Genomic DNA, 15,706 nt, shown 5'->3' with positions numbered 1-15,706 from the left:
GTGTCCTCAAACATTTTTTGAAACCAAATAGAGTTATCTCTCCTAATGACATCGTATCGCTTACCCACGAACATTGACCCCCCTTGAATTAAAATGTTTCAACAGTAATGGATAACATTATGTTAAGAATGCATGCTCTCTTGTCTTTTTAAAACTTTGTCCATTTTGCCTGCATACCTTGAGAGACAAAACCTCCTCCTCCTGCACTGAGTGGACAGGGATGTGCTGTAACAGTGGGTTTTCTTCACAATACATTTCTTTCAAAGGCAGAGTATTTAACTAGAAAATTCCAAGAACATGCTCTAAAGATCTTTTAAAAATTCAAATATGGTTATTCCTGACCAGGGAATTAATTATCAATAAAATAATGACACAAAAAATACAACTGCTGTACTTTTATCTAACAACCTAATAAAGTTTAAATCACAATTTTCACAGTGAACACAATTTGATATTGAAATAATTTCACCTCTGCAAGAAACTTAAGAAAATTCAATATACAGATGATTAAAATCAATAACATAAAATCAAGTAACATGAATTTACATTTGTAATACAATGTGAACTGTCCAGGGCAGGGTGTTGGCTATTGTCTGTTTTAACTATATTTAGGATGATCTGGTTTGACTGCATTAAAATCAGCTCTGTTTCATATTACACTATAAAAGGGTGTCTATAATTGCCATTACCTCAGTTGGAAATATCCTCAGCTCATTGGCAGCAATATCTAGGGTCCTTAATTTATAACACTTTCCAAGACTCTTAAATATAGAGAAAATATAATATTAACACTAAAACAAGGTCTCTGTTTCATACCTGAGTAAAGGAACATATGGTATGTACAGGGAAATTATTGTCATGCTGCAAATTTATTAACACCCATTTCCAGCAAACTTAAAAATTGAGCAATTTAAATTCAACAAAGTAACAGACATAGGTTCTGAGAAATTCTAAAACAGAGTGAAACCATTTGGGATGAAATCAAACAGCATGGTGGATATTTCTAGTAATTATATGTAAATGTCGAATAAAATGTTATTGCAAATTAATTCATTCCATGTTTATTCTAACCTCTGGAAGTTCTCTTATTTTATTTTTCTGTATATGTAATTTCTCGAGGTTGACTAGGAATCCAAACTCCAGCGGCAGGCTAGTAAGCTGGTTGTTAGCAGCATGGAATTCCTCCAGTCTCAGTAAAGCACAAATCTCCACTGGGAGATCGGTCAGCTGGTTATAGTCCACAGACAGATGCTGAAGACTGGACAGTCTGAGCAACAAAAAGATCAGTAGTCCATTATAATGCAAAAAAACACTAACAAGAGAGATATTTTTGTTTTAACAAGTCTTGAAGGCAGAAAAATAAAATCTGCATATATATATTCTAGAGGAATTATTAAGAAATTTTGCATCAGTAGAGGGGCAACCCTTAAACTTGCACTTTGATAGAGAATTTACTTACCTACATATTTCAGGTGGAAAGGTTTTCAGGTTGTTTGAATTTAAATTGAGGAATGTTAGATTTCTGAGGTTTGCTGAAAAAAGTAAAAAACAAAAACACATTTCAAATCTCATTTTTACATCACAATTTCTCATCATAAAAATAATTCATTCACTTTAATTAATGATAAGTGTTTGACACAGATAATGAGGGCTTGATTTCTGTGTACTTTGTGAAGTTTGTACAGGTACTGGCCTTTCTCACAAATTTCAAACCACTACGAAATATATTTTTATTCAAACCATATCCACAAAATGAAATCCCAACAAAACTGCAAAATCTTTGTATCAGACAAAAATTGATCCCACAAACAATTGATTTAAAATGATCGAGCTATAAGAATAAAACTTCAAAACAAGAATCCTAATATTAGTTTGTACCTTAATTACCATATTATACATGTGTATTTTATGATACAGAATACCATCTAACCAACCCCCATAGCAAAAGGTTCTGGGTTAGCTAAGAGAAATATGTCAAAGGAAGTATAGGTTAATGCATCAATTTGTGTTAATACATGTAGCGAGCTCTAATGACTAGAGCGTGGGAAATAATCCGAGCTAACTCTAAACCTCTAACAAGGAAAAAAATTTTGACGCCAATCCCAGAAGTCCCTTGTCAAAAATGGCTGAGATCTCTCAAAGTCACACCTTGGAATATGATTGTGAGCTTACGTGGATTATCATCCTAATCTTATGGCCTCCTAGCTCCAAAATTCAGTGCACCATTAGGCGAAATGTTTAACGTAGTGCAATGTTTATGAAAGGCAGGCTAAGATGATTGTGACGTCATGTCTACGTTTTGACGTACGTCATAATAAGATTGCAATCGTAACTACTCGGCTATTTCTGTAACCGCAAATCTTACCAGTTACGGAAAAGGACGAGCGCATGATCCGATTGAATAAGACTGGTCAACAGTGGCGGATTTAAAATCTTTGTTTTATTTCCCACGACTAAAAATAAGAAGTGCTTGAATCCATTTCCTTCTAACATGTCTGGTAATGCAAACCACGATGACCCCCTCCCCCCCCCCCCCCCCCCCCATAATAACCAACCATGCCACTTGCTATTAACGACTGAAAAATCATAAATTGATTCTAGTTTTGTAAATTAATCTTAATTAATGTATCCTCGCAACAACAGCACATGGAGAGGGGCTGAAATCAATGATGTTGCAATTTTATTCAATGATTATATGTGAATGCTGAAGTATTTCATCATTGTGTTGCAACTAGGATTATGTACAACATTATAAAAGTTGTTCTAATTTTCTCTTTTGGAACATATCATTGCTAAAAGGGGATTATCATATGAATTTCATTTTTTTTTAAAAATTAGATAGGTTCGCAAGGTTCGCAAGGGGGTGGGAGGGCATACATGCCCAATAGTTGAATTTATCGATTTATTTTTAAATTTTCATTATATTGAAATGCGTTTTGTGTTCAAAGGCAGTGCTGTTTAAACACAGTTTTACAAACTTGAAAGGTTTGGGCATTTCTATCATACAATTAGTAACTTGAAAAGATTGCAGGAGAGTAGAAAAAAAAAAGGAAAGTAGAGGCTGAGAGCATACAGTTCAGAACAGGTCATGCATCATTGAAGGTTAAGCAAGTCACAGTGAAGGCAGCAGAAATAAAATATATATATAACATAAAAATATTTTAATCACATCCATGTACACATGTTTTAATGGTTTTTAATATAAAACCGTGAGAAAATTCATGTAATGAATATTTGGCAAATAGATATTGTTTAAATTGAACCTGATCAAAGCATGAACATTACAAAAATATGTACGTACATGAAGCTGTGCTCGCTCAAACGGTAGCACCGTCAACATATTAATTTGGAGAGAAAACTTAATTCATTTATTCAATGACTATAATTCATACTTAGCACTTTGGGTGACAAGGTTTTGAGATGGTTGTTGAACAGGTGAAGTTTTTCCAGCATAGTAAGGTATTCCAAAGCTTCGGGAAGCTCCTCAAATTCATTGTTTCCTAAATTTAGAATCTGCAACTAGGGAAAATGTAAAAGAAATGTCTTCTTACTCATACAATCAACATTGTTGGTGAGATTGTTAGCTGATAAAGATAACAGTGCCAATATCCATTCAAAATTTGTCTAAATGTTGTCGATTTATATGACAATATATTTTCGCCGTCATGAAAATCATAAGGCTTTATGTCAGGGGATCCCGTACAAAATGATTCTGATCTGATAATGACTTTGTTATCTTGTTATATTAATTAAAATCAATTTTTATAATGAAGAACCAAAACAACGCGAGTTTAGAATTTAAATTACTTGTTGAATTGTCAAAGTTAAACATACCTGGAATAAGTGGCTCAGTTCAATGGGAAGTGTCTTTAACTTGTTCCCGCGTAACTGTAGATGTAAAACACAGTCCAGTTTACCAATAATTTTTGGTACTTTATCTAGCTTCTTATTGCACAAGTTTAGGGCCTTTGGTTTACCCTTTAGTGCGCGGATAAGCATCGTGTCCGCCATTTTGACGCAGTATTGTTGCTATACAAGTCCTCAGGAAATGTTTTTGCAGTTAACTGATTGTTTTCATCTATTGTAAACTTTTCATATGATTCAAAATTCAATTAATGTTTTGGAAGCCACAATACAATATATTTTTGCATATATTCTTATCTCGCAGACCTATATATGATTATATATTCGAAACTACGCCCTGTGTGTGAAAGTAGCTTTACCTTACGATAAGATTGTATTAGCTTGTACAAGAACTAATTCGATATCTATTTTTTAAAGTTTGATAGCATGTTTTGGATTTTTCAAATACTATTTGCCAGGCAATGGATGATTAAGGTCTTTTTTAATCTAATTTGTCTATTGACATCAATAATTTTGTCTTACATTAAAGGTAATATTCACAAAGAAATTTTAAACAGTTTGGAAGTAGATCTATATTAAAATGTGTTGACCTTCGATATTTTGATACAAGTCTTTCCAATACCCCCCCCCCCCCCTCCCTAGTGAAAAATCAGTATTGAATTTTCTAATTTAGCCATCAAATGTTGAACTAACTATGTTAAATTCATTGAGCATATCTTTAAATCACCGTGGACCATCGTGAAAAGATTTAGTAACGCAGGGGTTCTAGATTTTTGAAGCGATCGGTCTATTTATTTTCCCCCAAAACAACATAAATGAGAGTTTTCTTTGTCTAACACATATCGCAAGGAACGCACAGAAGTATTAAGAAACAGAATATGCCCCATACTTAGAATGAAAGTGGTTACTTTTCTGAAACACTCGTGTTTAATATCGAGTACCTACGAAAATTCGCACGGATGTTTGCTTCATTAGCTGAATTCAAGGTTTGAAACAATTTGAGAAAGAACCATGATAATCTGTCACAAAATATAAAAAGACATTGAATTTCTTACAAAATTGGTGTTCATAATAGTCTTTATTTTGACGAAATTTGAAAATGAAAATGACTCGGGGTGAATTAAACAGTGGGGGATTTAAGGGGGGGGGGGGGGGGCGCAGCCGCTGTGCCCCCCCCCCTCATAAATTTTCAAATTCAAGGTCAATCGTGGTATCTTGTTTAGAAAAATGTACTAGACAATAAAAGAAGCAATAATTTCTTCCACTCGCGGAGAAATAATTGACAAAATCTTTTGATTTCTTGAATTATTTTATTGGGAGAACTTAATTTTTTCCAAAAAAAAAAAAAACCTTAAAATTTGCGTCATTTTACTAATTTCACCTTTTTAAAAATAATAGAAAATTGTACAAATGACTTAAATAGGAGACTTATTTCAAGTCCTATAAAATTTGTAAAATCCAGGAGCTTCCGGGGGTCCCCAGACCCCTTGCCTCATAAAGTGACCCGCAATTCCTGGATCTGCCCCTGTGAAAAGATGGAAGATGTAGCGTTACCAAGGTGAAAAGATATCAACAATTGTCATATTGATTAATATCATCCAGTAAATTCACAATTTTAAGTTTTTATGTCAGACAGCATTTTACCCAATGGTAGGTTGTATTAGTAAATTAGATCGTATAACAAGCATAAAATATGAGAAATGCCGACTTTACACGAGACTGTTGAAACACCAAATTATTTGTCAGTAGCCTGCCTCGATTTAAAAACTAACCATACGCAGAACAATTCAGCTCTTTTATATCGAATCAGTTGAAAGACATAAACATCATATGCAGGTGATAATGGAATAGTGCTACATACATGTATGGGAAGTTGACGATGGAGGAGATGAAGTAATCCCCGTTTGTCATAAAGTTGAGTTGTTAGTTTGCTGTTGATGTCCATGTTCAAGAAAATATCTAACTGTGAAGCAAATGTGAAAGACTCTGTAGTGTCTTTTATTACTAGTTCACTGGGATATATCAAATCGGCATATGAATGAAAATGATCATTGTTAATAGATAAAACGTCATCGATTATGTAAAACTTATACGGTACCAATTTTGATGCACCAGATGCGCATTTCGACAAATAACGTCTCTTCAGTGATGCTCAACCGAAATCTTTATATATACATATATATATATAAATTTATCTAAATATATCTAAATGTCGAGTTGAAAGGCACATCAAGAGATTTTTTGTCCCATATAGAAGCTTTTGAATAAATTTTGCTTTGTGAGAATATAAAATCAGGTCAGCTAATAAAGGGGCACATTTCGTGCCCATGGGAATTGTAACAGACGGCTGGTCACAAGATATGAATATTTCCTTTTTTTCATTTTTATTGAAGAAGCAACTGTCTATGATGTAAAAAAAATTATTTTTTAATTTATCGTGAGGAATAGTCGTTTAAAGTGTTCAAAAGTCATATAAAAGACCAAATATGTACACGATGTATGATGATCCACATTACATATCCACACAAAACTTTAATCTGTTCCATTGAGAGTTTTGGATACGTTATCTGAAGAATCCAAAGCTAGTCCATGCTTGGATTTTTCAACACCAGAATACAGACTGAATTCTATGATTGTGGATGTTGACCATCAAAGAATCTTCAAACCAACGCAGGTCCTTCCGGATCACTGCCATAGTGAGGCAGTGTTATTATGTGTGTTTGTTTATTCCCTGCCTTAGTGAAGCAGTGTTATTATGTCTGTTTATTCCCTGCCTTAGTGAAGCAGTGTTATTATGTCTGTTTGTTTATTCCCTGCCTTAGTGAAGCAGTGTTATTATGTCTGTTTGTTTATTCCCTGACTTAGTGAAGCAGTGTTATTATGTCTGTTTTTTTATTCCCTGCCTTAGTGAAGCAGTGTTATTATGTCTGTTTATTCCTTGCCTTAGTGAAGCAGTGTTATTATGTCTGTTTGTTTATTCCCTGCCTTAGTGAAGCAGTGTTATTATGTCTGTTTGTTTATTCCCTGCCTTAGTGAAGCAGTGTTATTATGTCTGTTTATTTCCTGCCTTAGTGAAGCAGTGTTATTATATCTGTTTATTCCCTGCCTTGGTGAAGCAGTGTTATTATGTCCGTTTGTTTATTCCCTTAGTGAAGCAGTGTTATTATGTCTGTTTATTTATTCCCTGCCTTAGTGAAGCAGTGTTATTATGTCTGTTTATTTCCTCAGTGAAGCAGTGTTATTATGTCCATTTGTTTATTTCCTCAGTGAAGCAGTGTTATTATGTCTGTTTGTTTATTACCTGACTTAGTGAAGCAGTGTTATTATGTCTGTTTATTCCCTGCCTTAGTGAAGCAGTGTTATTATGTCTGTTTATTTCCTGCCTTAGTGAAGCAGTGTTATTATGTCTGTTTATTCCCTGCCTTAGTGAAGCAGTGTTATTATGTCTGTTTATTTATTCCCTGCCTTAGTGAAGCAGTGTTATTATGTCTGTTTATTTCCTGACTTAGTGAAGCAGTGTTATTATGTCTGTTTATTTCCTGCCTTAGTGAAGCAGTGTTATTATGTCTGTTTGTTTATTTCCTTAGTGAAGCAGTGTTATTATGTCTGTTTGTTTATTCCCTTAGTGAAGCAGTGTTATTATGTCTGTTTGTTTATTCCCTTAGTGAAGCAGTGTTATTATGTCTGTTTGTTTATTCCCTGACTTAGTGAAGCAGTGTTATTATGTCTGTTTGTTTATTCCCTGCCTTAGTGAAGCAGTGTTATTATGTCTGTTTATTCCCTGCCTTAGTGAAGCAGTGTTATTATGTCTGTTTATTCCCTGCCTTAGTGAAGCAGTGTTATTATGTCTGTTTGTTTATTCCCTGACTTAGTGAAGTAGTGTTATTATGTCTGTTTGTTTATTACCTGACTTAGTGAAGCAGTGTTATTATGTCTGTTTATTCCCTGCCTTAGTGAAGCAGTGTTATTATGTCTGTTTATTTCCTGCCTTAGTGAAGCAGTGTTATTATGTCTGTTTGTTTATTTCCTGCCTTAGTGAAGCAGTGTTATTATGTCTGTTTGTTTATTTCCTGACTTAGTGAAGCAGTGTTATTATGTCTGTTTGTTTATTCCCTGACTTAGTGAAGCAGTGTTATTATGTCTGTTTGTTTATTTCATGCCTTAGTGAAGCAGATTTATTATGTCTGTTTGTTTATTTCCTGGCTTAGTGAAGCAGTGTTATTATGTCTGTTTGTTTATTCCCTTAGTGAAGCAGTGTTATTATGTCTGTTTGTTTATTTCCTAAGTGAAGCAGTGTTATTATGTCCGTTTGTTTATTCCCTTCGTGAATGTCTGTTTGTTTATTTCCTAAGTGAAGCAGTGTTATTATGTCCGTTTGTTTATTCCCTGCCTTAGTGAAGCAGTGTTATTATGTCTGTTTATTTCCTGCCTTAGTGAAGCAGTGTTATTATGTCTGTTTGTTTATTCCCTTAGTGAAGCAGTGTTATGTCTGTTTGTTTATTTCCTTAGTGAAGCAGTGTTATTATGTCTGTTTGTTTATTCCCTGACTTAGTGAAGCAGTGTTATTATGTCTGTTTGTTTATTCCCTGACTTAGTGAAGCAGTGTTATTATGTCTGTTTGTTTATTCCCTGCCTTAGTGAAGCAGTATTATTATGTCTGTTTATTCCCTGCCTTAGTGAAGCAGTGTTATTATGTCTGTTTGTTTATTTCATGCCTTAGTGAGGCAGTGTTATTATGTCCGTCTGTTTATTCTCTGCCTTAGTGAAGCAGTGTTATTATGTCTGTTTATTCTTTGCCTTAGTGAAGCAGTGTTATTATGTCTGTTTATTTCCTGCCTTAGTGAAGCAGTGTTATTATGTCTGTTTGTTTATTTCCTGCCTTAGTGAAGCAGTGTTATTATGTCTGTTTATTCTCTGTCTTAATGAAGCAGTGTTATTATGTCTGTTTATTCTCTGCCTTAGTGAAGCAGTGTTATTATGTCTGTTTGTTTATTCCCTGCCTTAGTGAAGCAGTGTTATTATGTCTGTTTGTTTATTTCCTGACTTAGTGAAGCAGTGTTATTATGTCTGTTTATTCTCTGCCTTAGTGAAGCAGTGTTATTATGTCTGTTTGTTTATTCCCTGACTTAGTGAAGCAGTGTTATTATGTCTGTTTATTTATTCCCTGCCTTAGTGAAGCAGTGTTATTATGTCTGTTTATTTCCTGACTTAGTGAAGCAGTGTTATTATGTCTGTTTATTTCCTGCCTTAGTGAAGCAGTGTTATTATGTCTGTTTGTTTATTTCCTTAGTGAAGCAGTGTTATTATGTCTGTTTGTTTATTCCCTTAGTGAAGCAGTGTTATTATGTCTGTTTGTTTATTCCCTTAGTGAAGCAGTGTTATTATGTCTGTTTGTTTATTCCCTGACTTAGTGAAGCAGTGTTATTATGTCTGTTTGTTTATTCCCTGCCTTAGTGAAGCAGTGTTATTATGTCTGTTTATTCCCTGCCTTAGTGAAGCAGTGTTATTATGTCTGTTTATTCCCTGCCTTAGTGAAGCAGTGTTATTATGTCTGTTTGTTTATTCCCTGACTTAGTGAAGTAGTGTTATTATGTCTGTTTGTTTATTACCTGACTTAGTGAAGCAGTGTTATTATGTCTGTTTATTCCCTGCCTTAGTGAAGCAGTGTTATTATGTCTGTTTATTTCCTGCCTTAGTGAAGCAGTGTTATTATGTCTGTTTGTTTATTTCCTGCCTTAGTGAAGCAGTGTTATTATGTCTGTTTGTTTATTTCCTGACTTAGTGAAGCAGTGTTATTATGTCTGTTTGTTTATTCCCTGACTTAGTGAAGCAGTGTTATTATGTCTGTTTGTTTATTTCATGCCTTAGTGAAGCAGATTTATTATGTCTGTTTGTTTATTTCCTGGCTTAGTGAAGCAGTGTTATTATGTCTGTTTGTTTATTCCCTTAGTGAAGCAGTGTTATTATGTCTGTTTGTTTATTTCCTAAGTGAAGCAGTGTTATTATGTCCGTTTGTTTATTCCCTTCGTGAATGTCTGTTTGTTTATTTCCTAAGTGAAGCAGTGTTATTATGTCCGTTTGTTTATTCCCTGCCTTAGTGAAGCAGTGTTATTATGTCTGTTTATTTCCTGCCTTAGTGAAGCAGTGTTATTATGTCTGTTTGTTTATTCCCTTAGTGAAGCAGTGTTATGTCTGTTTGTTTATTTCCTTAGTGAAGCAGTGTTATTATGTCTGTTTGTTTATTCCCTGACTTAGTGAAGCAGTGTTATTATGTCTGTTTGTTTATTCCCTGACTTAGTGAAGCAGTGTTATTATGTCTGTTTGTTTATTCCCTGCCTTAGTGAAGCAGTATTATTATGTCTGTTTATTCCCTGCCTTAGTGAAGCAGTGTTATTATGTCTGTTTGTTTATTTCATGCCTTAGTGAGGCAGTGTTATTATGTCCGTCTGTTTATTCTCTGCCTTAGTGAAGCAGTGTTATTATGTCTGTTTATTCTTTGCCTTAGTGAAGCAGTGTTATTATGTCTGTTTATTTCCTGCCTTAGTGAAGCAGTGTTATTATGTCTGTTTGTTTATTTCCTGCCTTAGTGAAGCAGTGTTATTATGTCTGTTTATTCTCTGTCTTAATGAAGCAGTGTTATTATGTCTGTTTATTCTCTGCCTTAGTGAAGCAGTGTTATTATGTCTGTTTGTTTATTCCCTGCCTTAGTGAAGCAGTGTTATTATGTCTGTTTGTTTATTTCCTGACTTAGTGAAGCAGTGTTATTATGTCTGTTTATTCTCTGCCTTAGTGAAGCAGTGTTATTATGTCTGTTTGTTTATTCCCTGACTTAGTGAAGCAGTGTTATTATGTCTGTTTGTTTATTCCCTGCCTTAGTGAAGCAGTATTATTATGTCTGTTTATTCCCTGCCTTAGTGAAGCAGTGTTATTATGTCTGTTTGTTTATTTCATGCCTTAGTGAAGCAGTGTTATTATGTCTGTTTGTTTATTTCCTGACTTAGTGAGGCAGTGTTATTATGTCCGTCTGTTTATTCTCTGCCTTAGTGAAGCAGTGTTATTATGTCTGTTTATTCTTTGCCTTAGTGAAGCAGTGTTATTATGTCTGTTTATTTCCTGCCTTAGTGAAGCAGTGTTATTATGTCTGTTTGTTTATTTCCTGCCTTAGTGAAGCAGTGTTATTATGTCTGTTTATTCTCTGTCTTAATGAAGCAGTGTTATTATGTCTGTTTGTTTATTCCCTGCCTTAGTGAAGCAGTGTTATTATGTCTGTTTGTTTATTCCCTGCCTTAGTGAAGCAGTGTTATTATGTCTGTTTGTTTATTTCCTGCCTTAGTGAAGCAGTGTTATTATGTCTGTTTGTTTATTTCCTGCCTTAGTGAAGCAGTGTTATTATGTCTGTTTGTTTATTTCCTGCCTTAGTGAAGCAGTGTTATTATGTCTGTTTATTCTCTGCCTTAGTGAAGCAGTGTTATTATGTCTGTTTATTCTCTGCCTTAGTGAAGCAGTGTTATTATGTCTGTTTGTTTATTCCCTGCCTTAGTGAAGCAGTGTTATTATGTCTGTTTATTCTCTGTCTTAATGAAGCAGTGTTATTATGTCTGTTTATTCTCTGCCTTAGTGAAGCAGTGTTATTATGTCTGTTTATTCTCTGCCTTAGTGAAGCAGTGTTATTATGTCTGTTTGTTTATTTCCTGCCTTAGTGAAGCAGTGTTATTATGTCTGTTTATTCTCTGCCTTAGTGAAGCAGTGTTATTATGTCTGTTTATTCCCTGTCTTAATGAAGCAGTGTTATTATGTCTGTTTATTTCCTGCCTTAGTGAAGCAGTGTTATTATGTCTGTTTATTTCCTGCCTTAGTGAAACAGTGTTATTATGTCTGTTCTTCTGTCTGTAATGCTTTGATTTCTGAATGATTTTTCAAGATAGCTTTATCAATGAAACTTTACATTGGTGGACAATTTTTTTGTCGGAATATAGAGTGTCCGGACATGATCCGTTCAAGGGTCAATCTACTCTGGACATAGGAATATACTGTCCGCTAAATAATTTGAGAACCCTTTGCTTGACAGACATCAAACTTGGTACACTGGTAAATCCTAAGGAGTAGATGACCCCTATTGATTTTGACGTCACATGATCAAAGGTCAAGGGTCAAACTGCACATAGAAATATACTGACCAATGTCCAGAGAACCCTTTGCTTGACAGACATCAAACTTGGTACACTAGTATATATTAAAAAGAAGATGACCCCTAATGATTTTGAAGTCACATGGTCAAAAGTCACGGGTCAAACTGGACATAGGAATATACTGTCCGTTCAATATATTGAGAACCCTTTGCATGACAAACATCAAACTTGGTAAACTGGTACATCTTCAGAAGAAGATGAGCCCTATTGATTTTGTGGTCACGTGGTCAAAGGTCAAGAGTCAAACTGGACATTAGAATATACTATCAGCTCAATATCTTGAGAGATCTTTGCTTGACAGACATCAAACTTAGTACATTGGTACATCTGACCCCTATTGATTTCGAGGTCACGTAGTCAAAGGTCAAGGGTTAAACTGGACATAGTAATATATTGTCTCATATATTCTAAGAATTATTTGCTTGATTGACACAAAACTTGGTACACTGGTACAGCATAAGGAGTTGATGACCCCTATTGATTTTATGGTCACATGGTCAATCCAATCTTGACATAGGAATATATTGTCTGCTCAATATTTTGAATTGATGATACTACTGTCAATACGGAAATTTCGGGATGTGCCGGAACGACCGATTATATTTGACTTTTATACACCACCGTCACGTGATAATAATCAATTGTAGGGCAAAGTTTACATCAATGCAAATGGTGTTGCGCTAGCAGACGGTCCGTAAAGAGATATGCGCAGTCCTACGATGACGATTCAAGTCACTATTGGTGCTTAGTACCTGGGTGTAAATTAGATGGAAGGGAAAATGTCATTTAGACGCGTATCATTGGATGCAAGGCGTGAAGTTTTACCAATATCCTAAAGATACTCCTTAGATTTATTTCCCTCGCCAACTCACACAATTTAATCAAATGCATTTTCCTATGAATGGTTATACCGAGCGAAGCTCGGACGGGCCGAAGGCCCGTCCGCGAAGCAAGGCTCTAAAGGTAACACGTATGCAAAAGAAAAAAGTCAAAATCAGCAAAAGAAAAAGAGATAATCTCTATATACGTTCACTGAAATTTTCATGATCCATATGGGCGCCGCCATTTATTTTTTCATTATCCGCTTCAACGTTTATTCGTGTTTTATTTTGAATGCCAATAATAGAAGACTCTACGTGCAATTCTAATTCAAACACTCAGTTTGTTCAAAGTGAATAGTATAATTATCATTGTAACAGGTTTTAGTACATAAATACATATAAAACCGTAATACGACTAAATAGATGAACGAGTTCATGAGTTTCTTTGAATAAGAATATACGATAACATTACGGTTACTTTTTTACCATTTTGAAGTTATTGGTTAATTTTGTTTAGTTTTAACGGCCTTTTTCATTGCATACGGAATGTATTATTGTTGTTTATAATTGTTTGCTTTGAAAAAGAGAAAAAAGTCGAGGCTAAATGTGACGTCACGATGCACAGTTTACGTCGCCTTGCGTTTTATTTCCTGCGTTCAATGAATAGGCGGATCCCGTAAAACTAATTGTCCCCATATAAACCCCTTTAATACTTAGATGTTACTGGGTGTTTAGCGTAAGGAAAATTTCATTCAAAATATATATTTTTAAATGAATCATAATCTACCGAACTTAAAGGAATTATGATTACTACTTGGGACACTCCAATGACCATTACATTCTTCGCTCGGTCCAACGGTCACACCGTATACATATTAGCGAGCGCAGCGCTGGCTCGTACTGCGAGCTCCAATGACTAGAGCGCGGGAAATAATCCGAGCTAAATCTCAACCTCTAACAAGAATTTTTTTTGACGTCAATCCCAGAAGTCCCTCGTACAAAATGGCGGATGGTTCGATTCGTAAAATAATAATTAAAAAAATCTTTGAAGTATTACAAACCTTTCTTATTTGAAAGGAAAGGATGACAATCATATTCTTCCCCCTTTCTTTTTCTTTTTAAAATATTGTCTAAAGAAATGTAAACAGTCACGTCACAACTACCAGGCTACGTCACAACACGCTCGTTGCATTTCCCGCTAAACAGCAAGACTACGGAAGCCGATAGGTGCCAGGGTATAGAATTAATATTTATTTAACTGGCGGCCGCCACTTAATTTATGTGGCGGCCGCCACTTAATTTATCTGGCGGCCGCCACTTAATTTAACTGGCGGCCGCCACTTATTATCTGGCGGCCGCCAGTTAATTTATCTGGCGGCCGCCATTTAATTATATGGCGGCCGCCAGTTAATTTATATGGCGGCCGCCAGTTAATTTATATGGCGGCCGCCAGTTAATTTAACTGGCGGCCACCAGATAAATTAAGTGGCGGCCGCCACTTAATTTATATGGTGGCCGAGACTCAAATTAAATCATTTATATGGCTGTCACCAGTTATTCAATTCCTCTCTCTTTCTCTATCTCTCTCTCAAAATGAAAAGGGTGCAACCCCTCCCAATGCTTAGTAATATGTATGTGATATATATATATATATATATATATATATATATATATATATATATACAATTAAGAGCATTAAATCATTGTGTTTCGATTGTACTGTTAAATACGTAGAACCACGGGGCTGACCCTCCATTTTTTTGACAACGTCAATTTCTATTATTTTCACATGCAAACTATAATTATTTTCACATGTGAAATAAGATTAATTGGCGGATTGGCCCCCACCCCACTCTTTTGGTGGTAGTAATGAATGGTAAAAATGTAATAATGAATGAACTGATCAATTGAAGAATGAACGGAGCCCCTCCCTCCAATTTAGGAGTACGAAGTTTGGACAAAAGAGACATTTTAGGTTCCTTTTTTGCTTGTAAACAATTGTAGAAGACAATTTCTTATCCGACTGTCCCTATACACTTTGAAAAACGATGCTGCGTGTTTGCGTACTATTCTAAATTACATTGTTTTTGCAATTGGCAGCCTCCATATATGAATTAAGTGGCGGCCGCCAGTTAATTTATATGGCGGCCGCCAGTTAATAAGTGGCGGCCGCCAGATAATAAGTGGCGGCCGCCAGTTAAATTAAGAGGCGGCCGCCACATAAATTAAGTGGCGGCCGCCAGTTAAATAAATATTAATTCTATACCCTGGCACCTATCAGCTTCCGTACAAGACAGTAATCCTACGTATTGACAGTGAACCAGATCAGTTTTCCTTGTTTTCAATATACATTTTTTGAAAATGTATTCAGATATGCTGCGCTCGCCCCAACGGTCACATCGTAATCATATTAGTGATTCCATTCTTTCAAAGATAGTAATTAAATGCAGGAATTTTATAGCAAATTGAAGTATTTCATGCTTGTTTACTTAGTTGTTATTGAAATCCGGAAGTAACATGCCCTACAAATTACGTTCAACGCGCGATAAAAGTCAGAGTGGATCCGTATCTCGAAAGTCCCGTATTAAATGATGTGTGTGTATAACCCTTTCCAATTTTGCACCGGGGGGATATGTGTTTCTCTTAGTTTTTTTTTTTTTTTTTTTTTTTTTTTTTTTTTTTACGTTTTCGATTTCTTCTTCGGAAACGCAGGTTAAATTTCAATCAAACTTAGTACAAATCATCGTTGGGTGAAGGCTTTTAAGTTTCTTCAAATGAAGGGCCATGCCCCCTTAAAAGGGGAGAAAATCACGAAAATACAAAAATAGGGTG

General features: G+C 35.2%; 1 protein-coding gene across 2 annotated transcripts in view; it reads right to left on the bottom strand.

Annotated features, from left to right (window-relative positions):
- LOC125652431 (leucine-rich repeat-containing protein 69-like) overlaps positions 1-15,706 on the bottom strand; it is a 60,484-nt gene that overhangs the window by 4,591 nt on the left and 40,187 nt on the right. Inside the window, exons 2-8 of one of the 2 annotated variants that reach the window (XM_048881626.2) lie at positions 5,726-5,827; positions 3,835-5,389; positions 3,393-3,519; positions 1,460-1,532; positions 1,072-1,267; positions 690-761; positions 178-279 (exon numbers count right to left, since the gene is read on the bottom strand). In XM_048881626.2, the coding sequence (XP_048737583.1) occupies positions 178-279; positions 690-761; positions 1,072-1,267; positions 1,460-1,532; positions 3,393-3,519; positions 3,835-4,011 (747 nt within the window). In that variant the 5' untranslated portion in view covers positions 4,012-5,389; positions 5,726-5,827. Of the gene's footprint in view, positions 1-177; positions 280-689; positions 762-1,071; positions 1,268-1,459; positions 1,533-3,392; positions 3,520-3,834; positions 5,390-5,725; positions 5,828-15,706 lie in introns of those variants that run through there. The other variant, XM_056151654.1, reaches the window with a different exon arrangement.

This window comes from Ostrea edulis, chromosome 1 (genome assembly GCF_947568905.1).
Source record: "Ostrea edulis chromosome 1, xbOstEdul1.1, whole genome shotgun sequence".
Lineage (NCBI taxonomy): Eukaryota > Metazoa > Mollusca > Bivalvia > Ostreida > Ostreidae > Ostrea > Ostrea edulis.
Note: the sequence above shows the minus strand (reverse complement) of the source record. Positions and strands in the feature narration are given on the sequence as shown.